We start from the raw sequence: 25,487 nt of genomic DNA on the forward strand, positions 1-25,487 counted from the left end.
ATTACTGATAACAAAACAAGGACTTTGAACCGCAGACAGTGGGTTAGCCTGTTTGACCAGAGGCGTATATTCATCGTGTTATTATGCCCATAGCAGCTGTTTAGAAAAGCCCATTGAAATTTTTATGAAGTAATTGCTCGCATATAGGTCCAGACTGCGGCGCATACAATGATGAATGTCGAGAAATTCAATAGGTATTGTGTAACCGTATAGCACTCAATTTATCCACATTTGTTTCGCTGCCAAACGGGCCCATTTTACACGATGTAAAATTGTTCTTCAAGGTCGTATGCATTTCCTAGCCAAGAAGCTGAAATTTAGCGGACTACTGATGTGTTTGATGCTGAAAAAGCGTGAATGCTTTATTTCTATATAGGCAAATGGCAACACGTGATACTAGGGGGTGTGGCCTAGCGATGGGGAAGAAAGTCTGTTATGGAAATTATTTTTTGTTCACTCAATTTAGGCGTTTTCTGGCATATTTAGCACACACAAATAAGGTGAAGAGAAAATCAGGACGAACAGAAAGTGGAAAAAAACAGCACTTGAAGCTAGCATTAGCATGTAGCATGAAGCTAACGTTAGTAAATGGTTAGCATTTCCTGTTATATGTACAAGTTTGAGCCGGTTGAACCCCTTTTTCTTCTCTGTGTTTCAAATTCATCCATCCATCCATAATAAAAACAAGTGTTAATGGGATGATTGGAGGGTCTTTCATCTCCCCCTAGTGTCTCTGGCCAGAAAACCACAATTGCAACTTGACTGCCACCGGACCGGAGCCACCTATACACACTAATGGAATCGCGAGGAAGAAGCTAACAGGCTAACAGGCAAAGCTAACTGCGGGCTAGCGCCACGTTAACAGTATTTACAGCCAAGTTTGACTGAAAAAAATAAGTTCCACCTGCAGTTGCGCTTATGGCCTCTAGGGGCAAGAGTTACTTAAGTTAGTACTACTTAAAAACAGCATATTTAAGTGAAATGAAGCCGAATATCAATTTACAGTATCCAAACGAACAAACCCCTTAAAAAGCCCGGCACTAAGCTAGTCTTTGTTCATTGTCATTCATGAATCAGCCTTATAGTTTAGCTCATATTTAGTCATATTTTTAATCTATCTTGAGCAATACCACAATCATTCATACTTCATTTTGAAACTTTTTGGTCAAACTTTTTGGGGCAGGGTAATATACTGTATGTGCTACTTTCCGGAAATCTAGGACTAAACCAGAACTAAAGAACCCATAATTTCCCCCCTGCAAAAACAAAAATGTAAACATGTTTCTTCACACCTGTAATAGCACACGTTATAATCTTGCACTCAGACGCCATAAAGACACAGACAGTAACGCGGGCCTACTATAATCTGGTGCACAGCTGCAGTTCCTTCTAAGTTTTTGCACATGTCTGGCTTTGAGATCAAGACCAGAGAGAGGACAGACAAGAGATGAGCCTTCTCAGATGTGGAATCCCCCAAAATACCTCCCCTCCCCTCCCCTCCTCTCCCTCACTCCCTCCTCCCAACCCCCCACATTACACACACACACCCACACACACACACACACGCCTGGTTTGAGCGTCTTATGGGAACATTTCATAGACTTTCATTCATTATTCCGGAGCCTAACCCTGGCCTTAACGTGACTGACACCATATCTAATCTCTGTAACACGCTGCTGATGCCGTCTGTTTATCATGTCTCAGTGTTTATAGTGAGATGGGGGCAGGGGAAATATGGATTGCAAATATGCTAATTTTGTGGTGTGTTTGGATACTTAGATATTGTTTACTTAAAAAATACTGGTGAAGTAAATTTTATATTATTATAGCAACATTAGGGATAGTTGTCCTGAGCAGAACTTAATATCATAATATCGACTGTGATGGCAATAGAAAGAGTTAGAGAAGCAGCAGTGATAAATATTACAACTAGTTGAAAGTACTTCATGACTCAATGATACTTTTACTTACTATGGCTGAACACAGTGGAAGGACAATGTGTCACACTAGTCACTCTGATGTCCAAATTGACTTTTTTACGCTCTTAATAGGGATGGGCCAAGATCTCGTGCCACAAGATCTTGTGAGATTAAATGCCATAAGATTTTTTTTGTTAATTTTTTAGTTAGTTAGTTTTTTTGTTAGTTAATAGTTACCCACCATTGTTTTCATAATATCTTGGTTGGCCTCTTTAAATAGATTTCCATTTTGTTAAACTGTTCAATAAAAGGAAATATTTAATCTTTATGTATTTGTCCCGTTCTTGTGAATCCCATCTCATGTCTTGTCTCGTGGAATTTGTGTCTCGGCCAATTGCGTATTTAAAAAAAAAACGATCTAATGTAGCAGTTTCAGTAATCTGGTTGACTTTGGCTGTTCCTTCTACAGCTGAAGCACTCAAAGCTGCATTTCCCAGATCGTGTTGCATCACAGAGGGAACACAAAACCGTCCTCCACATTGTTAAAGCCTGTTGTCAATCATCAGACCCATTCTGAGTAGTTTAGTGTTCAAAGTGTGTTCATCACAGCACCATGGATTTGCCAGCATGCCGTTTTTTTGTGTGAAAGCTTGTTTTCAGGGCCATTTCGAAATCCTCTCAGCCCTCTCACAAGCCTTACCTATAGACATACGTTGAAATTTGAACACCAAGGTACTCAAAACAATATTTGCAAGTGTCAATTGCATGATAAGTCCACTTTAATACCTTGGTGTTATTTTATAATATCTGAAGCTGACTGACTAACTGTTGTGTATGTTGCGGAGATGCTTCTGCCAAAACTGAATTTCTTTCGGTATCAATAGAAATCCAAACTATTCCCCCATCTGAGAAAGGGACATGACAACATTCTGTAGGATCTGAAACAGGTCTTTTCCGTTTCGGGTCCTCATAAGGCTCGGTAAACATGTACACAAGCACGCATCATAACTTTTACCACATGCACACCCCACACTGAGGGAAATCCAGACTCAAAAGCATCAAAGTCGGTCCCGCTTTTTGGTGAGGTCCCAGACGATGCCGAAATGATAAATAACATCCCAGAGCTGTAGCGTCTTATTATGACATGTGTACGTCAAAACAAGGCATTCCCACAGTGGAGACCGGGGATGTCTGAGGCAAGAGAGGCTTCAGGCATGCAAATGTTTGTGTTTATGGGAGAAATAAGGTGGATAATTGGTATGTTTTCCGTGCATTTGATGTCTAGGAAATGGCTTTGAGGTGAAGTGGAGAGCAACTGTACTTTTTTTTTTTTTCCCCCTCACATAATTGGGGCTTATAAACCAGCTTTTGCCGCACCATAGCATTCATATTTCAAGTTATATCATTTACATTGATGTGTGTGCCAGAGTTGTTTTTGGCAGCCCTCTAAGTTTTGGTCTTTGGGATGAAAAGGTTTTTAGTTTTCGTCACATTTTAGTCATTTCTAAATGTGATAGTTTATGTCGACAAAAACTCAATACGGTTTTAGTCAATAGAGAAAGATTAAGTAGTGAGCACTAGATCACCTCTTCAAGTAAGTAAAAACAGGTGCTCATCGATATCTTGAATAAAGAAGGATTGAGGCACTCCATATTCCTTTTGTAGTTTTACTGCAAAACGCCAACTCATTTTGACTCTTCAGTCTTCATGTGCCTGATGAAGACTCAGCAGTAAAAGTACAAAAAGAATATGGAGTGCCTCAATCCTTCTTTATTCAAGGTTTTAGTCTAGTTTTAGTCAGATTCAGTAAAAGTAGTTAAAGGCACACTGCGTGACATTTTAGACTATACCGTTGCCATCAGTACAAAACATGCTCCTAATGACCAGCTCGACACAGAAAATGCTATTACTGCAGTGAATAATCAAAGAATGGATTTGGATGGGAACCTAACCTGTTAAAATCTCAAATTCTACTGACTTTAGTCACATCTCCATGAAGACGAGCTGGAGACGTCCCCACTCCCGATAAAGTTATGTCACGTCTTAGGAGAGCTGAGCCGCTTACAGCAAAATCATATGTTTGTTTGAGGTATTTTTCAATACTGAAAATATCTGTCATAAAATCAAAGCTTGTATTTCAATTGAATTTTTTGGGTAAAATTCTACACGGTGAGGCTTTAAGTATTAGTATTGATGATTTTGGTCAATAGGTATTGAAAATAAGTAGAATTGGATGAGGGGTGACAGGCTGTACTAAGCTTTTGAAAAACATATTCCTCCAAAAATGTGGGAAGTGTCATTGTGAACATGGCATTTCCCAAAAGTTATCATCAGTTAAAAACGGTTGTTAACGAAATGATTTAGTCTTGTAGTAAAGTCCTTATTAACAAAAACAACATTAAAAAATAGACTTGATGAGTAAAGACTTCTTTTTTTTGTGATTTTATTTCCAATTGCTTTATTACAGTAATACTATTAGTAAAAGTGGTACTAGCTACTGTACTTTTTCTCCATAACCAAAAGCAGACTTTTTCTAAAAACCAAAACCTGAATATTTTCTCCAGAGTAACAAAGAGCTAATCACTGCTCACCTACAAATGTGGTGAGCTGTGAAGTGATGTGAATACATGTAATGCACTTGACGTTGTTTTACTTTTACAGACTTGTCCTCACCTTCATATATAGAGATGATGTGGGGGTGGCGCAGCGACGACATGATCTCGATCTCTCTGCGAATGTGAACCATGTCCTGCTCATCTTTGATCTTGTCCTTTCGAATCGACTTGATGGCCACCTACAAACACATGAAACAACCCTTTGGTCAGACTGCGCTGTTACAAACGTAAATACATGAGAGACTTTAAAATGATGTGTGCTGTTGTAAGCATTAAGTGGAAACATACTTAGATAGAGATTCAAACTTTCACTTGAGCAAAGAGAATACAAGTAACCAGGTACTTTCCATCTTTAACTACAGCAGTGCTTGTCGGGCTTTATCTTACAGAAACTCCTTTATGACAAACAATAGCATCTTTATCTGCAGCCACAATAAACTGGTGTAAGGTGTTATAACAGAGGAGGCCATTGTTCGTCTTACAGACTGGCCGTATATTTAATCAGAGACTCTCCGAACCATCAAAATGACTCCAATCCTCTTTTAATTGAGAGATCATAGAGCAGGTTCACACGGGATAAGATGGCGGCCTCTATCAACACGGTCAAGCTTGAGAAAAGGGTATAAAAGTGCAGTAAAAATCAGTCATGGTCTCAGGAGGAGGGCGGGTCTTCATTTTAATCCTTTCAGCAACTATTACGAAACTTAAAAAAAGGATTAAATCACAGGGGTTTCTTTACTGTGATTCCACACAATATTTATTAGGAAGAAAAAGACCCTTATTTAATCAGGAAAGTCCTGCTGAGATCCAGAATCTCTTCGTCAAGGGAGTCCTGGCCCACGAGGGGAGTATATTGTACATGTTTGAAATTAAAGGGGAAACAGGAGCAACTTGTGCAGACATAAGGAGAAGATGCAAACTCCACACACAGAAAGGAAGTATGAGCACGTGTCTATTTGTTGAGGGAACAATGTTATAATGAATCAATCTGAGGATAAAACAACTGGGCTTAAGTTATGAGTGAAGAGTGAAACATTGACATCTGAAAACGTAACTCCCGTTGTCTTGAGACAAGATGCAAGTTGGCCATTGTATACTCACTACTGCCACCTCAGGTCATCTGCGTAACTGCAGCTTCTATATTGACCTTGTGCATGAAGGCAATTCAACTTTTTGACTGAGAATTTACACAATTTGAATGTTATAACTAGGGATGCACCAATCCGATATTGGTATCGAATCGGAGCCGGTACCCGAAAAAATATTATATCGGGTATCGGCTAGAAACATCTGATACTGAACCGAAAACACAACTTTCAGCGACTAAGTCTAAGTGAATATGGGCATGTTGTATGTCATTTTGAAGGGCAGAGCATGGAGAATTCAATCACCCAGTTAGTTTTAACCTCTGCTAACCTAGTTTTGATGGACGTGCAAAATGCTATGGCTAGTAACAGTATGCTAAAAGTAGGGGAGAAATAGTATGTATAGAAATACCTAGAGTAGCCTCATAATGACACAGTATTACAGCGGTTAGCGCTCGTGCTTCACAGCTAGAAGGTCTGGGTTCGATTCCCACCTGGACCGGGTCTTTCTGTGTGGAGTTTGCATGTTCTCCCCGTGCCTGCGTAGGTTTCCTCCGGATACTCCGGTTTCCCGTACCACTAAAAACATGTACAAGTACTAGTCTAGGATGAATGAGAGTGTGTTTGAGAGTGCGTGCACATTCTCAATCCGATGTGGCTTGTTCATTAACATGCACTGTCCCTACCAAATAAACCTATAAACCAATATAATAAAACCAGTGTTTGTACTTTCGTTTATGAAATGTGGTTAAACATAATACAACATAATAAAGTTAAGCACAAGTTGGAAATGATCAATTTATGTGAGTTGTTCAGAATGTGACCTAAATAGCCGGTCATATCGGTTATTTAAAGTAGAAAGGCCAGTTATTCTTGCTTAATGTTTTTCCATTACAGTTAAAATTATGACACTTTATTGATCTCACAATGGGGAAAAGAGGACCAACTTTCGGAAACTCTCTTGGTATCGGTGCAGCTCTAGTTATAAGATGGTTAAGACAGAAAAGGAGAAACAATGAGTTCTTAAAAAGACTCAGAAACATAATCGACTTTCATTTTTTCCTGACAAAAACCCTCCACAGCCCACATTTCTAGGTCTCCCCTGTGGCCTGCTGGGAGTTTTATGGAGGACGACGGAAAGCAGAGGTGAAGCCGGGGTTTGCCAATGGGCTCTCGGCAGGAGTCTCTTCAGTCCGCAGCATTTTATTTGGGAATATTTCACTGTCATGGCAATACCACCAAGGTTGAGCTAACTTTGTTCACTGCGCTCCCCGTCCTGTTCCAGCCTTAAATAAGGGGTTAGCTTCCTTCAGTCCAAATAAACCAATCAAACGTACTCGTCCCGGCACATGTCTCTGTAATTGTAGCCTAAACACAAGAATTGGATGTTTCTCCGCTTTGATCAAGTCTCACATAGAGTCGGTCTGGGCTGTCCTTTGTTAGTTTAAACTTTTGCCTCCGGGCCGATTCCTTGAAGCAGTAACCAGACTATAGGCGGGACAAAACCAGGACTAATGTAGGCCCGAAGTGGTCCAAGTCTTTGTACCAATACAGGTCTAAATGAGGACAAAGCAAGACTTAGGTCAAACAAGGACATGGCTGTTCATAGGGCTGGGTACCGTTAAACAATACCAGTATGGAATCGGAAAAAAGGTTTAGGTATTGGTATTATTGAAAACATGAACGCACTGAAAGCAGGTACCCAGAAAATGTTACATATTTGGATTCCAAGTTTTGATGCTGTTGGTCCAGGGACAGCATTAAAGGAAGTGACTTGGTGGTTTCAGCTCAAATAAATTATTTTTATTTTTGTTTTAATTTATTCCCTATTTTTTGCCCAATGTGTGCGCCATTTTTCTAAATTCTTATTTCTTTTCCCAATTGTTTCCCTAATTTCTGCTAATTTTTATCAATGATATTTCCCCTATTATTTTCCCCCATCTTTTACCCAATTTACCCCCCCCCCCCCCCTTTTTTTTTTCTTTACACAATTTTTGCTTCAATGTCACACATTTCCTTACATTGGAGATGAACCCAATATTGTAAATTTGCAGATCTTCCAAACATTATTGTTCTGTTTTCTGGTTCTAGATGACACTTATTTTAGTATAGGCATCGTTCAGGCATCAGCAAAAGTATCGTAAACCAAGTATTGTTAAAGTGCCGGTATCGGGGTGAAAAATATGTGACGGTACCCAGCCCTAGACATGGCAAGTGAAACAGAGCTGAACTCCGAGTCTAAGCTAGAACTAAATCAGCATCAACACCGGCCTTGAAGAGACTAGATGCAAATTGGTCATTTTACGCTCACTACTGCCACCTCAGGTCATACATGTAACTGCAATCTTTATATTAAGCTCGTGCATGACGGCACTTCAGACCCGAAGTAACAACTTTTGGAGTGACAGTGCAGGATTTTAGAGGCAGTTGTGGTGAACGGGTCTGGGCTCATTCTACACATTAGGCTGGAACATGTCGGGGGAGGAAAATACTTTGTTTCAACACTTTTAAACTCCGTATAGTCCCTTTAAGTCTCTAAACTTGGACTAATCAGGCAAGTCAAGCCTTAAAAGCTTGACTTAATCGATAAAATAGGTCTAAAACGACATCCAAACCAGGTCTAAATAAGATCCAGGGAATCTGCAGGAGATATTTGTGCCAAAATCAAGGACTTAAAGTTCATTAAAAAGTAGTGAATTTGCCCCATCATTATCACTGACTGCTTTTCCAGTTCATTGAAAATACTAAATTAATAGTAACACAAAGGTTTTGCTCTGAATCTGGCCAATGTGTCTACTCTATTCTTTTTATGTTTCCGTTTTCTCACAATAAAACATACCTAAATTGGTTACAAAACATTTAGAGGGGAAAAAAGTATGGGTCTTTTGCAAATAGTGGCATTAAAATATTGTATTAGGGCATTCAAATTTGACTTACTGTTACCTGTAGACAACTCTGAACCCCCACTGAAACTGGATCGACAACAAAAAATCACTTCTCATGTAAGATTACGAAGCTTCAACACCCAATTTTGTCCTGGTTTGGTCCTGGTTCAGTCACATTCATGCTGAGCAGAATAAAAAAAATAAAAAAAATGGTTGCGGCTGTCTTGCCTGGAATCAAACAGGTTGGTTTCCTTTCCAAATAAACTCATCACAAACACACTTCCTCGCACATGTCACTGTAATTGTAGCTCAGCACTTTTCCTTTGATCAAACCCATATACAATGCATAGATCTATTTAGTCTTGTGTCTGTTGGTTTAAACTTTTGTCCTCCCGGTTCTTTTGCGAGGCCGTGGCAGTAATTCGTTGCAGCAGTAACCACAGGCCGGTAGCGGGTGCCAAGCTAATTACTGTGTACATCCATAAAAATAGTCCCAAACCGGAATAGCTCCCCCTCCAGAACGAGCGTGCCTCGAGTTCGCTGCATTTTAAAGAAATCACAGTAATGGATTCAAATGGGTCTGAGGGGGTCCTGCCTGCTGCGTTTGTAATTGGTAAAAATGTGTTTGTTTCTCCGTGTTTTCCCCCCTCCCAACTTCAGATTCCAAGACTTTTGCAAAACCACGTACCACTTTCGCAAATAACTGCTTTAATAAGTACCATCTTTAATCAACTAAATAGACATAAACCAGTTCTAAAAGTGTGGGCAAAACAAGGCTTATCCAGGACAAAAACAAGGATTAAATGAGGACTGAACTCATGGTCTTCAACTGGAAAGAATTCTACTAAATTAATCCGAAATTTGTAACGACAAGTTTATTTCAGGGTGTGCTGGAGTAGGATTTACACTGTGGTTAATCTCTCCCATCATCAACACAAGGTCTTGGTGAGAAATGCAGAAGCTTATTGAAACACCAAAGTGAAGGTTTGCTGCAATCAAAGCTAAATAGTCGAGTGTAATGTCAAGCCCTCAGAATGGTCTTCACTCAGAAAAACTTCAGCCAGAGATGAACAAATCCATATTCTTGGGTTTTGATCTGGTTTAGTGCCACAAAAGTGTTGCTCGAGTCCGGTTTTAGTTCTTGTTAAGTCCCAGTTTAGTCCTTTGGTTTTAGTTAGAGGTCGAGCGATATGGGGTTTTCGATGATATTTTTGGCTAATTATTTTGGCCAATCTTTCCAAATGTTTTGTCTCTGATCCTGTGTATGAAGCTTAAACTGTAAAATGTGTCAGTGTGGAACTGTGAGAGCAGGGGGTGCTTTATCAGAGGCATAGGGCTGATTTATTCAGGACATTCATGTTTAGTAGGTGTGTCATTTGAAAAACAAAAATCTGCAGATCCCAAAACAAAAAAACAGTAAGTCTCTATCTCTTATGGTTCTGAAATCATAAGCAAAAGTCTGCATCGTAAAATATACAAAATATGATATGAGGAGAACGAACTTGTGACCGATGTTTCTCAGTTCCCCAAGGCCTAGGAATTTGTAGGAGGGCTCATTTTAAAGCTCTGACGGCAAGTCTCTATCACTTTTGGTTTCAGAGACAATCAGCCGTTTATATATATCGATCTAAAACCAAAGTTCGATATATTGGGCTGATATTTGGGTATTTTACAATATCGGATATCAGCATTGTATCGGCTGATATCCGATTGTGTGAAATACTCAAATATCGGCCCGATATATCAACCTCTAGTTTTAGTTCAGACGTTGTGCTGCAGATTCAGTCACTTAAAGCAGTACTAAGTAACTCTTGCCCCTAGAGGCCATAGGCGCAACTGCAGGTGTCGTAGCAAGCTGCGATTTTTTAACTTTTGTGAGAGTAAATACTACGCTGACAAAAAAAGGTGAAGGGAGAGAGGGATATTGTGCATCCCATTACACCATTGAAAAAAAAATTTTCACTCAAACTTAGCTTAGCTTTGCCCGTTCTTCTTCGTGATTCCATTAGTGTGTATTGGGGCCTCCGACCTGCTGCAGGGAAAGTTGCAATTTGGTTTTTCTGGCCAGGGACACCAGGGAGAGATGAAAGACCCCCCCAATCATCCCATTAACACTTGCATTACCCCCAGAGGGACTACAAAAAGAACTTGTTATGGTAAACAAGTTACTTAGTATTGCTTTAACTTTTGCCCTTGGTTTAGCCCTTGTTTAATACAGTCGAGTGTCTAAACTAGGTCAGCTTCATTACAAATGTTATTCGAAGAGCCAAAGGTGATTTGCGAACAACTCCACCACATTACACTCGGTTTAAAAAGCCAAAAACAAGGTCTGAAATGTTGTTTGTCTTAATTGAAAAATCACCGGCTAATGTTACACGCCAAGGTTGAAGAATTTTTACTGTCCACTTCTAATAACGGGTTTCGCTATCCGTCTTAATGATACAGAATTCCTCGTTTAACTGGGTGAACTTTGCGACTCGCTCTCCCTCATGGGGTTTGAGATCGGGCCAGGTATCTCTCGAGCATCTCCTCATGTTTCCCCGCGACCCCGAAACGGATGATTAAACAGGACCGCGGATCGGCCGGCCGGGCCAACTCGCCCACCGCGCTGCTACGGCTGTCCGCAAGTGGATCCCCATTACTGTCAAGCGGAGTCTCTAAATTGCTCTCATGCAACTGCCCTCCACAGATAGTAGCACGCAAGAGTAGGGCTGCGAGATACGAGGAACACATGGAGGTATTTCATAAGTGTGTTGAATATTGTGAATGATATTGTTGGGATCAGAGGTCGACTGATATATTAACCGGCCGATATAAGGGCATTTTACAAGATCGGCCGATGTCATGCCAATTAAAGGCCGACATCTCGATCTTCCCGTTTTTTGGCATTGGAAAGAGCTTAGTCACAGCCTTTAAATATGTTCTCCCGCAACTTCCTAGCTCTGAGAAACATCGCGGTGAAAATCGGCCTCAAGTTTGTTCACCTCAAAGATTGTATTTCAGATAATTTTTGTTGCAGACTTTTATGTATTATTTTCAAACCATAAAAGATAGAGACACACTGTTTTTTGTTATGGAATCTGCTGATTTTTATCTTTACTGAGCTTTCTCTGATGTACCTACTAAACATGAATGTCTTGAATAAATCAGCCCTATGCCTTAAGTAAAGCGCCCCCTGCTGTCACAGATCAACACTGACACATTTTACAGTTTAGAAGCGTCATACACAGGATTATAGACGAGACATTTTCAAATATCGGCGGTGCATATCGGCTGCTTAAAGGGACTATACAGAGTTTAAAAATTAAAAGATTATGCATTTTCCTACCCCTAGATGTTCCAGTAATGTCCTATGGTGTAGAATGAGCCCAGGCCTATTCACCACAACTGACTCTAAAATCCTGCACTGTCACTCAAAAACTTGTTACTTTGGGTCCGAAGTGCCGTCATGCACGAGCTTAATATAGAAGGTGCAGTTACACGTTTGACCTGAGGTGGCAGTAGTGAGTATAACATGGCCAACTTGCATCTAGCCCCTTTAAACCTATACTGTAGACTAACTCTGACTTGGATTAGATTAGAGATTCCTCTTACAGTATCACTGCATCATTGCTGTTGAAACTTTTTGGCAGGGTTGTCACGATAATTACTACTAACGAGACGATGAATGACTATATGGAGTTTAAAACTGTTAAAATTAAGTATTTTCCTCCCCCTACATGTTCCAACATTCTAATGTGTAGAATGAGCCCAAACCTGTTCACCACAACTGCCTCTAAAATCCTTTAATTAAAACAGTGTTACTTCGGGTCCGAATTGCCGTCAAGCACAAGCTAAATATAGAAGGTGCAGTTACACATATGACCTGAGGTGGCAGTAGTGAGTATAAAATGACTAACTTGCGTCTAGCCCCTTTAAGCACTTTTAGAACAAAAGTTTACTGTGATTTTTTAAGAGTTGAAAGTATCAAGTATCTTAAGAGCCAACATTATAGTTTATCGCAATATTTTCCTACTTCAAATTTTGCTATCGTGACAGGTCTATATGCCTCGGTTTAGAAAATGTGTGTCAACATTTAGCTGCACTACACTAAATACATTTCGTGCAGCCTTTCCAAACGTCTCCTCTCTCTGAAGAAGTTGTGAACAATGATGTGGCAGAATGAGTGAGGCGCGTCCGACACTTTTACACAGACTGTATCAATAAAAACTCCCATCGAGTCATAATAGTGTATCCCCGACACCAGATCTAACTCAGGAATGTCAGACTCCCCCTCCGTACCTCTCCAGTGTCGGATCCATTTTTGGGGGGTGATGTAATCCTCCTGAACTCATATTGATATAAGTGAGGTCGTCCCGGGCTTGTTTTGGTGCCGGGGTCCCCCTTATCCCTCCCATCCCTCCCTCTCTCTGTGCATGACGGATACGCAGGATATTAACCTTCCCCTTCGCTCTCATTTCCTGCTGCGAACGGACTTTCATGTGTCACTGCCCATTCGGACCGGGGAGAATACGATATAGTCCTTCAGAAGAGTCATCACTAGAGCATTTAATTCACTGGGACGCGGGGGTTCTCAAAATACCACCGAAAACAGCTCATGAGCCTGTACCATGACTAACCCGGGTCTAAACAATGGGGTGAAATGGGGATTTGCACAAAGGAATGTGTAAGATAAGCTAGAAAGAACTAAAACAGGATTAAATGAAGTCCAATGCCATCAGGTCGGGCTGTGCCATTAAGGCGAGATGCTGCAGGTGAATAGGGGGGGAAAGGAGAGATGTTAATTTCAAACTTTTATTAGTTACAGAGATTTACTCAGAGGGGATTTTGGATATATATATATTTTTTAATTATTATTCAAATGCACTGTTGGGGTACAAGATTGAAAAAGGTTGGTGTTTATAGGATCTACTAGTTTCATTAGTGACTTTAAATTTGAAATGTTAGTATGCTCATGCACGTGTATATCATTGCAGATCTTTGGCGTCTTGCACAATGGAAATGATCATATTTGGATTGCAGAGTCTTGTCAGCGGAGGGCCTCCAAATTTCAGTGTTTGTGACTGGATACAAGGGGAAAACACGGTGGAGCGTGGCGATGTAGTTATTTCCTGACAATATTCGAAGCGCAAGTTGACAAAACATAATTAAATAAAAATCCTAGAGAGTGAGCCACTGCAGGTGTTGTAGCATGTTGTTTTTTCTCATTAATTGTCCGTGACAGTAAATACTACGCTGACGGAAAAAAAACGAAGGGAGAACGGGATATTGTACATCCAATTACACAATGGAGATGATTTTTTTCACTCAAACTTGGCTGTAAATACTGTTTAAGTGGCGCTAGCCCGCAGTTAGCTTTGCCCGTTAGCTTCTTCTTTGTGATTCTATTAGTGTGTATTTGTGACTCCGACCCGTGTGCAGCGAAGTTGCAATTGTGGTTTTCTGTCCAGAGACACCAGGGGGAGATGAAAGACCCCCCAATCATCACATTAACACTTGTATTACCCCAGAGGACCTACGAAAAGGATTTATTAAGGGAAACGAGTGATTTAGTACTGCTTTAAGCTAAGGTAGGACTTTTATCCTTTTGTAAATTGCACATACATATGCCGTGCTGTCAGCCCTAAATTTGTGTATTCACTTGTATAGCACTTGTAGTACCCCCAGAGGGTTTACGAACAGGATTTATTAAGGTTAACAAGTTACTTAGTACTGCTTTAAAACTAAGGTGTTGAAGGAGCATTATGACGGCATTATACGAGAAAAAATCTTGACTTTTCAGTTCATGGTGCCTTTACTTTCCATCACTGTGGCCTCTACAACTCTCCACGGTCAGTTGTTTTGTTGGTTTTCTGTTGAGAGGGTCCATCAGCGATGAAAACCTACCAGAAACTCTATAAACAATTGGCCCTGGAGCCACCGTGATGGAAAGTAAAGGCGCCATGCTAACCACTAAGGGTCACTGTAAAGTCAAATACGCACCAAAAAAAAGCACATAAAAAGTTCCATAATGCACCTACCATGCAAAAAATCGATAGGTTTCACGTTGATCAATACATTTCTAATCTACTCGCTGTTTCCTGTGACAGTAACATCATGATGTCAGTCCTGCTTTACATAATCCTGATTGAATTAGTTCTGGGTGAGTCTGTGTCGAGTTGTGGTTTCGTGTTATATAATTCCTGCTTTAGTTTTAGTCATGGTTAACCAGCGTGCCTTCAAATACCAGCTCAAAGCTCGGTTACACATCTTAAATTGTGGGGTTTCTAATTGACCTGCCATGTCGTTAAACAGTTGGCTACAGTTCTCAAACACTGGTGGTTTAGTTCTGGATTCGTCCTGGTTTAGTCCCGACGCAGTCCAAGATTTACCACTTTTATCCGATGCTATTGTGTTTCCATCGACCAGCCAGTCCACCCGTCCCTTTGACGAGGTAAGGTTATGACACGGTTCAGGCGAGACACTGCACTTTTGCTGTAGATTACTGAGATAAATATGGGGATATACAGTATTTTCAATGACAAAAACCTGAATAATAGATAGAGCCATATCTAAATACTTTTCTTTTGTTTGTATGTTAGTAAATTAGAAGGGATTGTAGTGATTTTGCAAAAAGAAAATCTGTAAAAATTCAAATTCATCCATCTTTTATGGGGCTCAAAACTGAATCAATCAGGCTAGGAATTAGGAATTCTGGTTTAGACCCTGTGCGGTCCTCGTTTGGTCCTGGTTTCCAACACAAGTCTAACCATTTTTATATTCCACAACATAATTTGTGTGATTTTGTAGTAAAAACCCAAATGCTTTTGGGGGTTTTGTTTTCCCCAGTCAGGTCCAGGTTACCTACCGTGCCATAAAACAGCTTGGTTTTTGCTTTGAATTTGTCCATGGGTTGATTCTTGTTTGGTTTGTTGATGTAGGCAATAGATGCAGACAACATGTTTGATATTGCCCATAAATGCCCATGTTTGAAGCAGCCAGAGGGGGAAAACAAAGAAAAGAAAAAACTGAACTTTCTCCCATTTCTCCGCCATTATTTATGCTGAATTATGAATATATTTTCCTACTAAATAAAAATACAAAGACACGGCGTGGAGCGAAATGGTTCAACATCCCATCAATTCTTAAAAACGGACAATGCTAACCAGTAAGCTAGCGACACTAACATTAGCTTCATGCTACATTAGCTAACGGGTGCCGTTTTTCGCTTCTACTGAAAAATCTGCTGTGAAAAAACATCCATGTGGCCCCGGTTTTGGCTTGACTTTGAAGGTGTGTGATAAATATGTTCATAGTCTGCCAGAAAACGTCTAAAAGTAGTGAAAAATTGTGATTCCCATGAGAGGTTTTCTTCCCCCTCGGCGAGTCCGCGACCCCTTGCATGACACGTTGCCGTCTGTATCTATAGTTGAACTGGGTTGATTAAGTCGAGAACGTTTCGCTTCTATCTTCAGCGTAGTAACTTTATAGTACCCGAATTCCGGTTCCCAGTCTTCCTTTCATTTGCGTGCCCTCGTATAACGTCTCTACGCTCAGCTACACCTCATGAATCTAATATTTCCACCGTATAATATGACTGCTGTGCACATTTCTGCAGACAGTCACTTAGCTTCACTTTTGCTGACGTTACCGAGTGTGCCCACAACCTATCAATCTTTCTCATGCGCTAAACGCTGAACGCTCCCCTTCCTTCTCCCGTTCCCTCTGCTCGCCTCGTTTGGCCGGCGGGACGGACCGTGGAAAGGTAAAGGCATTTAAAAGGGAGATTGCATAACGGTCTCACCACACTGTCGTATCTGCCAGATGGTCACGAGGGGCTGTGGTCGAGAGGTCAAGCAAACTTTAGCTTAGACGTGCCTGGACAGGGAAGGGGCTTGTCCACATTTGCAGATATGTGCAAGTGATTTGGGTGAAAATTGTCAAAATGTGATGCGTATGAGATGCAAGATTAGTCAATGTTGAAAAGGGAACAACAACAATGAGCAAAATGCAAAAGTTGAAACTAATATCCTCTGCAAACAACAAAGTATCTCTATCTTCTTGACAAGAGGCGAGACACGGCAGGTGAATAGGGAAACTTTTTAAATTTAGAGATATCAATATGAAACTTTGGCTGTAGATTACTGGCATAAATACGAGAAGAAAATGTACAACATGTTTTCATATAGCCTAAAAATAAGACATTGTATGCTTAAAACTGCCCACAATTTTCCACACTTTTGGCGACGAAATCTGAATGGATTGAGCCGGGATTCTTTTATGGTTTGATTTTGTTGACATTTTACATATTACTATGCTACAAAGATTTATGCAATTTTAAAATGTTAGTTTTGCCTTGTTTTTTTAAATCCAAAACTCAATTAAAGGGGCTAGACGCAAGTTGGCCATTTTATACTCACTACTGCCACCTCAGGTCATACGTGTAACTGCACCTTCAATATTAAGCTCGTGCATGCGGCACTTCGAACCCCCGAAATAACTTTTTGAGTGACAGTGCAGGATTTTAGAGGCAGTTGTGGTGAACAGGTTTGGGCTCTTTCTACACATTAGGACATTGCTGGAACATGTAGGGGAGGAAAATACACAATTTTAACATTTTTAAACTCTGTATAGTCCCTTTAAACAGTCGAGGATTTAAATATTAAAAAATCTCAGAAAAAAAAAATATTGTTCAGTCCAAGGCTGGAAAGTCTGTTGCTACTTATATGGAGTTATTGATGCACCAATGTGAGAAAAACACATTTTGAGAAAACTGCCCTTTAAAATACAATTTCCCATAGAAATCTATTGTGAAACATTGAATCAGTACAATAATTAAACATGTCATTGTGAATATAGCCATTGTTTTGTTTCCTGGTTATACAGTATGTTAAGAGCCCAATTCAGCCCAAAACCTGTAGTGTCAAAGGCCACCTGTACCACAGCTTGAGACTCACTATCAAAACATACAGGCTTGCTTATGTAACTTGTTCTATTGCAATACGTACTCACGCAACATATCACTAAATGTAACACAAATACAGTGTGTCCAGAGTTGCTCAACCGTAGCCATTCATTTTGCTGTCACATACTGATACCAGAATTATCCTCTTTGGCCAATTAAAACAAAAACAGTGTCTCAACCCGAGCATCCGACCCGTGTCAACATCGTACTGTACGTTGGAGCATTGTGCAAGCTGCAGATGCTAATAAAAGCAAAGCACTTCATTTTAGCTCTACTGCTTTGACAACTGAATAGGAAAACATACTGTGGCGACGCTCAGGAGCCAAGTAGGACAGGTCAGCAGAGAGTAAAGCACTATTAGTCAGCACCATGTGAGCATTTGTGGGCATATTAAACTTTAGAGCACTAGCTGAAGTATATTGGATTCACTGGTCCAATAGTCCTTGGTTCAGTTGATTGGACCTTGATGCTTTATCTCGTCGAAGTTTTTGGCAACTAACTCTACAGGTTGAACTCTAAGTTGTATTACAAGTGTCTCCACAGAACGAAAAAGCTCTCGGACATGTTGGTTACGTAATTAAGAGTAAATCACAGGGTAAAAAGGACTATGGCAGTGTTTGTGAGTGGCTTAACCCCAAAGTTGGTTGTGGAACTATTTTCAGAGGGTCGTGAGGCTTTTTTTTTAGGGGAACATTAATTCCAATTTACGAAAAAATACAATAATGATCATGCTCTATCATTCATGCTTTATCATTTATAATCAACAATCATCTGTTTTATGGGTTGTAATAAACATTGGTGGTTTATCGTTTGGTTGGGTGCAGATACCATGCAATAAAGCCTGGGGGAACCAAGTAAGTGTGTGACTTTTTAAAAATGGTGTCAGTGCAATAAATAATACTTAGTAGTTATATCATGAAAAATGTGATGTACAAAACACTGGGGCGACAACAGGTTAACTCGATTAATAGTGTTTTTAGCGCTCCTACTTGGGCACATGTTTGGACTCTTCCCCCTCTGATGAAAAGGTAGGGGGGGGGGGACCATGTTGACCTTCTCCTAAGTTTTGCCCTGGCATGCCCCGTCTGTGGAAAGTTCCTTGTGTCCTGCCAGACTCAACGCTCGGGTCAAATTTTTGACACACGTGGACATGTATTTTGGATTGAGGCTGGTTAAGAGCGTTGGGACAGTCGGGGGGGAAAGGGGCATAACAGCAGATGGCGGCTTCTTAAAGCAAATGAATAAAGATCTATGGAACCTAGTACAATTCCTAGTCCCAGTTTGTTCTGGATAAGACCTGCTTTGAACCTTTTTTTACTGCCAATCTAATCAGTCCTGTTTTTTATTATATCTTTGATTACCAATTTTACAAAGTTTGTCTCTATAAAGCCAGGTTAGAGTGATTTGTATCTGACCCATCCTTCCACTGGGGCAACCAGCCAGGAGCAGAAGTGGCCCTCCATATCTTGAGGCTTTGGTTAGGACTATGTAGCTGGAGGTGTAACCTATTAAGCATGTTTTAGGCAGTACTGGAAATGCACATTCTGCCTTCATGCTCCGCAGACAGCGTACGCATTCCACAGAGTCACAGAGTCCCTTACAACAGGGTTCCCATCTGGCTTTCTTTACCAAATCAGTGTGCCTGCCTTCCACTGCACACCGGGAGACACAAACTTTCCTGGTAGAATCCCCAGAAGGGAAAAGCCGGGGGGAAATACGAACATAAACAAAACAAGCTCTCGGCGGCATCTCCAGAGCACACATAGTTAGCCTGGAGTTTCCATGATGGCTCTATAGGGTCAGGGGAGGCGGATTTGCACTCGGGTATCCGGTCGTGAGGCCCAGCAGTGGACAAGCGTGTGCAGCCACCGCGTTCCCCCCTGTCCCCTGGGCATGTTTCAACCGAGAGGGGGGGGGGAGATCCCAACAGGGGGAGGACATGCACGCGCCAATGACTAAACAACATGGACCGGAGAGTGTTTTGGGAGCAGTGGTGTTTCGGCATGTGCAAAAGCGGGGATAAAACAGAACTAAAGCGGGACAAAGCCAAGACTAAGCCATTCAGGGTTAATGAAACGCCAGGAGTGGAAAAAAAAGCTTGTCGACTAAACCGGGACTACACAAGAAGGAAAGTAGTGCTAAACCCATACTGAAACGCTGAAGAATATAGAACTAAGCCAGTCAAACGAGGACTAAACCCCACATAGCAGCGTTGTTCAAAGAGAAGCAACTTAGAATGGTGGTTCATATCTATACCTACACTATTGTTGTGTCCTTGAGCAAGACAATTCCCCCACCTTGCCTCCAGTGTCTGCGTACATTGGTGTATGAATGAGAGTGTGAACAGGTTCCTTGATATAAAAGTGCTTTGAGTGCCTAATAGGTGGAAGTGGAAAAGCACTACATACATTGAGACCATGAACAATTTACCGTGCAGACTGCGGTATGTGTCCCTCTGGTGGTACAGTCTCGATTCAAGTGCTGCTACTGTGAAAAGTGGTTTTGGCACAAGTTTTGAGCAGGGCCAGTTTAGTACTACAGATGAGTCCTTAAAGGTCCAGTAAGGTCATGCTTTACAATTGATCTAAACTTAATCATTGAAATTAATCATAAACTTAATCTTTTTGTGGTTCTAGCATGATATGAAATGTGTTGATGAACCATCTGTAGCCTAATGTCCCTTCACAGCAAATTAGATCATGCTCTATTAGATTATTATGTTTTCATGTCCTTCCTTTCCCATCGCATTTCATAACGTGTCCCACCTGCGTAACAACTTCTCTCCAGCATGAAGCACACTGTAGATAAATGGCTTCTTACCACTCTGCCCGAGTGCCTCTCGATGGCCTTCTTGACCTTGCCGTAGGTGCCTCTGCCCAGCGTCTCCAGCAGCTCGTAGCGGTGCTTCAGGTTGTGCTTGTGGTGGTGCTTCTTCACGCCTGAGTTCCTCCGTCCCTCGCTCATGCCCGCGGCCGAGGCCGTGTCTTCAGGTGAGCTGCCCGGGACAGGTGTGGGGGGAGCGGGGGCGGGGGGCGGAGGGGAGCGGTCTACACGGGACAGCCTGCCCAGGGACGAGTGGCCCCTGTGGGCTTCGGCGCGCGATGCCCTCCGATGGGGCGATAAATAAGCGGTTTCCATCTCAATGGAGGAGAGGTTAAACAATCTTCCCGAAGTTAAATAGTTCTAACTACAAATACAAATGATAATATAATACTTATAGGCCTAATAATAGCTGAAATAAATAAATAAATTACAAAGAATAACGTAGTCTAGGCTTTCATATGGAAATGCGCATTTCCAGATTGTCCTGATCATTTGACATTGATCAGCGTGATTAACAATACCTGCTCTTTCTACCTAATCATGTTATAAATCATGTTATAAACAATCCTCTATGCATATGCATCATACTAGCCTTAAATAATGGCTATATTAAAATATTGTACCGTTATTGATATAAGAAAGGCATCAGTTTCGAGGCTTGGAGCCAGAAGCCGCAACTGCCACAACTCAAGGCTGTTATATTGTCTACAATGAAAAAAAATAAAATAAAAAAAATAATAAGAAACTGAAACAAATTTCTTATGATCTCACCCCTCGATTTGCGGATGTGCTCTGGCTGCAGTCAACTGTGCCTCGTTCAAATTCACTACGGTCCCAAACGCTGCCAATTTCAACATCACCGAGTCGTATCTAGAGCGAAAGGAAGGCGAGAAAGCTGCAACAAAACCGGCATTCTGGACGAAAATGACCCTCATTTTGTCCGCAGCCTTCCCAGGTAGATCCCCCCGCTCGCTCCGCTCACTCGTCCGCCGGGCTCTTGTGCGTATTGTGCGCCTGCGAGCCCCGAGCCATAGCGGTAACACTGGTAGTAGCAGAAATGGGAAGTAACGAGAGCGCGCAACGATCTGAGACTCGTATCACCGGCCGAGGCGAGGTGAATTTGGCCATGTTCTTTCAGCGGCTCGAATCTCTCCCTCTCCGTGTGGGTGCCGTCCTGTTTCTGTCTTTCTCTCTCTCCAACGTGAGAGGTTGTGAATGCGCGAGGAGCCGTGTACGGGGGGCGTGGTTTTACACTGGCCCAAACTGCGCCTTCCCCCGCCGCGTGTCTCCTCCTCGACTGCCCTTTTCTTTGTGCTCTTTTTTTGGCTTTTTATCTGTAATACACTGCACTCCGATCAGGGGCGTTACTTGCGACTCGTCAGCACAATCCCTGGCCGTTTTCCGCTGGACCCTTTAAAAGTTTAAAGGCCGAAACGGATTGAAGACGTGTCATTCTCTCAGTTTTGGTCATGAAACACCAGTCAAGAACAATAGCAGACAATGAGTGCCTGTAATGCGTTATGTTAACTCATCTTTGTCTTTGGACAGTGGGCTATTCCATCAAAACCCCTAATCTGTGGAACAAGACAAAGAACTAATGGCCTAAATTGATGGAGCTCCAGCTCCAAACTATAGATTTAGGGAAATATCTTTCTTTTATATGTTGTGTGATGTTTTATGTGGTAATTTATGGCTTTCTTCTTGCAGTTAAGATTTTGATTCAATAAGAGATTGATTTAGATTCAATAAGAGCCCCACCTATATGACCCACTGTAGAAGGTGATGCATTTGTTTTTTTGAGTGTCAGGGTCAAAGCATAGCTAAAATACTCTCAAAGACAAACCTTTCATTCATCATTAAAACTAACTTTTCTTTGAAAGTAAAATTGAAGTTTATTCACGCAAGTGTATTTATTCATAATTCAATGCAACCTCACAACACCAAAAGCAAAAAAAATATATAATGAAAATACAATAAAAAACAAATCAATTGATACAATTACCTCAGAAATATATACCCAAATATTTCTAGCTATATGATTATATTAGTATTTGTTAAATATGTTCATTTGCCATTCAAGCCAGAGTTGAGGCCTGTCTCACGTCCTCACGGAGGTTGTTCCAAACCTTTGCTGCATGAAACTGAAACGCAGCCTCACCGTGTTTAGTCGTGACTCTAGGAACCACCAGGAGACCTGAGGTTCTCAATGCCCGAGGTGGTTCATACGGCTGTAACAGGTCAGCTATATACTTTGGTGCCCGACCATGAAGGGACTTGTACACAGTCTATTCTCTGAGTGACAGAAAGCTAGTGCAGAGACCGGAGCACTGGACTAATATGGCCGTATTTCCTGGTTCTGGTCAGGACTCGAGAAGCAGTGTTTTGGATGTACTGCAGTCGTCTAACAGCTTGTTTAGAGAATATAAAAATAAATCATGAATGAATTATTCTTTCCAAGTCCGGTTTAGACACTATGTTTTTTATTTTAGCAATGTTTTTAGACTTAACATGACTTAAAATTCAGGTCTGAGTCCATGATTACCCCAAGGTTTCTAAAATGATTTTTAGGTTCTAGTGAAAGAGATTCAAGATGACCAATGACAGCCTCCATGTGGTTATGTGGGGCAAAGACAATTATCTCAGTTTTATCTGCATTTAATTGGAGGAAGTTGTTTTGCATTCACACACTAATCTGTTTGATACAATGACACAGTGTATGTACAGGCTTATGTTCAATCTCTGTCAGTGAAACATAGATCTGAGTATCGTCTGCGGAATTGTCATAGGACACGTTGTTACTGGATATTAATTGACCTAATGGAAGCATGTGCAAATTGAACAAGAGGGGCCCCAGAATCGACCCCTGGGGAACCCCACAGGTCAATACCATCCGGTCACAGCTACGAATCTCGACACAGTATATCCTGTCTCGAAGATAGGACACAAACCATTCAAGAGTTGTTCCAGAGATTTCCACAAAGTTTTTTAACCTCTCGAGTAAGATACTGTTCCACTATATTAAAGTGACAAAAAAATAACAAAATAGTGATGAAAACACAACAATAAAGTGACAAAAGAGCGACAACAAGGCAACATAAAAAGAGACAAAAACGCTTCAAAAAGGTGACTAAACCACGGCAACAACATGACAAAAAAGTCACAATTAGTTTTCTTTCAAAAGTGAGGTATTTCACTATTGCTCTCCAGTCAAGAAGCTTTTAGGTTTGGGTAAAGTCGAACCGGAGACAATGCGCTCAGTTAAAGGCAGGGGGTAACAGACTCAAATAATGAGTCTATACTTTTTCTGTTCAAACATTAAAAGAAACGTTTTCTGGGAAAGGCTTGCCACCCACTTTTGGGTCCCGACCCACGAGTTGAGAACCATTGCTTGAACATTTATCAAACCACATGACTTTATTGGGTCACTTTGAATAAACAGCTGTGATTTTTGTGATTTTTATTAACAGCAAAAACAATGTAATCATTGGCTAGCAGTCAATGGGGTTTGCAGGGAGGAAACTTGATACTTGACACCGGTGTGTTTTCATTAGTCCATGATAAAAGACATGCAGTACAAATATTGGCCCTGTTTACCCGCGCTATACATTTCCCCCCACACTTGTGTACATTTGTCATGCTAAATGAATTCATATGCATCTGGTTTCCATAATCAGGCCGAGTGGAGTTTCGTCTCTGATGGGATTATCAAGTTAATCCCCGTCAGATGTACAGACTTTATAAGCAAGTATTTTCTTACAAGTTTCTTTCAACGTTTTACTATTTGGCCAAAGCATTGTTGTAAGAATCAAGCTTTTTTAGGCGAGCTAATAAACTGTAACAATAAAGTGTATTGCAGTGGGGTTATGGAGTTGAGTCTAGCCAAACTAAAAAGGACTTGCACGGTTGTAGCCCCGATAAAATTAGTGACAACATTAGTAGCACACTGGTGACAGTAGAGCAGAAACCAGCCTGTATGAGGCGCACTATATAGATGTAGGGTTCTGTTACTCAAGTGGCGGAAAAGTGCAAGCAAAAAGTACACATTTGAGGTACATTCACTTTACTTGAGTGCCTTTGATGATGACCATACTTTTACTTCATTACATTTCAGAGCAGATATCTGTGTTTTCTACTCCACTACTACATTTTTCATTAAAGGAATAGTTCACTGTTTTTCCATACTGAGATATGTTCTTACCTGAGCTTGGACGAGTTGATGTGTACCCGTCCAGTCTTTGTGAGTGCGCTCAGTCACGCAAAACGACCAAAGATGTTGTTAGCATTTGGCCTCTCCCAATGTATTCCTATAGCTCCAAACGGGGTGAAGTTGGAAGCTACCACGCTCCTCCATGTGCACGCACAAAGACAAGACAGGTACGTATCAACTCGTCTAAGCTCGGGCAAGAACATATCACAGTATGGAAGAACTGTGCGAAAAAGACCAAAGATGTTGTTAGCATTTGGCCTCTCCCAATGTATTCCTATAGCTCCAAACGGGGTGAAGTTGGAAGCTACCACGCTCCTCCATGTGCACGCACAAAGACAAGACAGGTACGCATCAACTCGTCTAAGCTCGGGTAAGAACATATCGCAGTATGGAAGAACTGTGCGAAAAAGACCAAAGATGTTGTTAGCATTTGGCCTCTCCCAATGTATTCCTATAGCTCCAAACGGGGTGAAATTAGAAGCGACAAAGCTCTTCCACGGGCACGCACACAGACCAGACAGGTACGCATCAACTCGTCTAAACTCAGGTAAGAACATATCTCAGTATGGAATAACGGTGAACTATTCCTTTAAAGCAAAAGTACTGTATTTTGAACAGTGATTTACACACATATGTTCACAGTGACCTCTTTTTGGTCTAGACCTGGTTCATTCCTGGTTTAGTTGTGGTTTAGTCCGAGTTTAGATCCAATTTAGACCCAGTTTAGAACTACCCTGACTTTGTCCAGGTTTACCCCTGGTTTCATCCTGGTTTAGACCTGGTTTTAAAACAATACTTTAAAATAAAATGGTCAATTGTTGTTTACTTTTCACTTCTAAAGTACCGTTGCAAGTGGATGCTTTTTTTTACTTTTACTTAAGTAGAATTCTAATCTGACACTTTTGCTTTTTGACATTTTGTTCCTCTTTTACCTAAAATGTAGTTCTTTCATCACTGTTCACATGGTGTCTCCTGTCCCACCCCCCCTCGGGAGTGCCCGTCTAGATCG

The 25,487-nt window shown here is 41.1% G+C and overlaps 1 protein-coding gene across 1 annotated transcript in view; it reads right to left on the reverse strand.

Moving 5' to 3' along the window:
- Positions 1–21,497, reverse strand: part of nuak1b (NUAK family, SNF1-like kinase, 1b) — a 38,388-nt gene extending 16,891 nt beyond the window's left edge. Inside the window, exons 1-2 of the mRNA XM_079567100.1 lie at positions 20,269–21,497; positions 4,593–4,713 (exon numbers count right to left, since the gene is read on the reverse strand). Of these exons, the coding sequence (XP_079423226.1) occupies positions 4,593–4,713; positions 20,269–20,586 (439 nt within the window). The 5' untranslated portion in view covers positions 20,587–21,497. The remainder of the gene's footprint in view (positions 1–4,592; positions 4,714–20,268) is intronic.
- Between the last annotated feature and the right edge of the window lie 3,990 nt (positions 21,498–25,487).

The sequence above is a fragment of the Gobius niger genome, assembly GCF_951799975.1.
Source record: "Gobius niger genome assembly, chromosome: 12".
In the NCBI taxonomy this organism is placed as follows: Eukaryota; Metazoa; Chordata; class Actinopteri; order Gobiiformes; family Gobiidae; genus Gobius; species Gobius niger.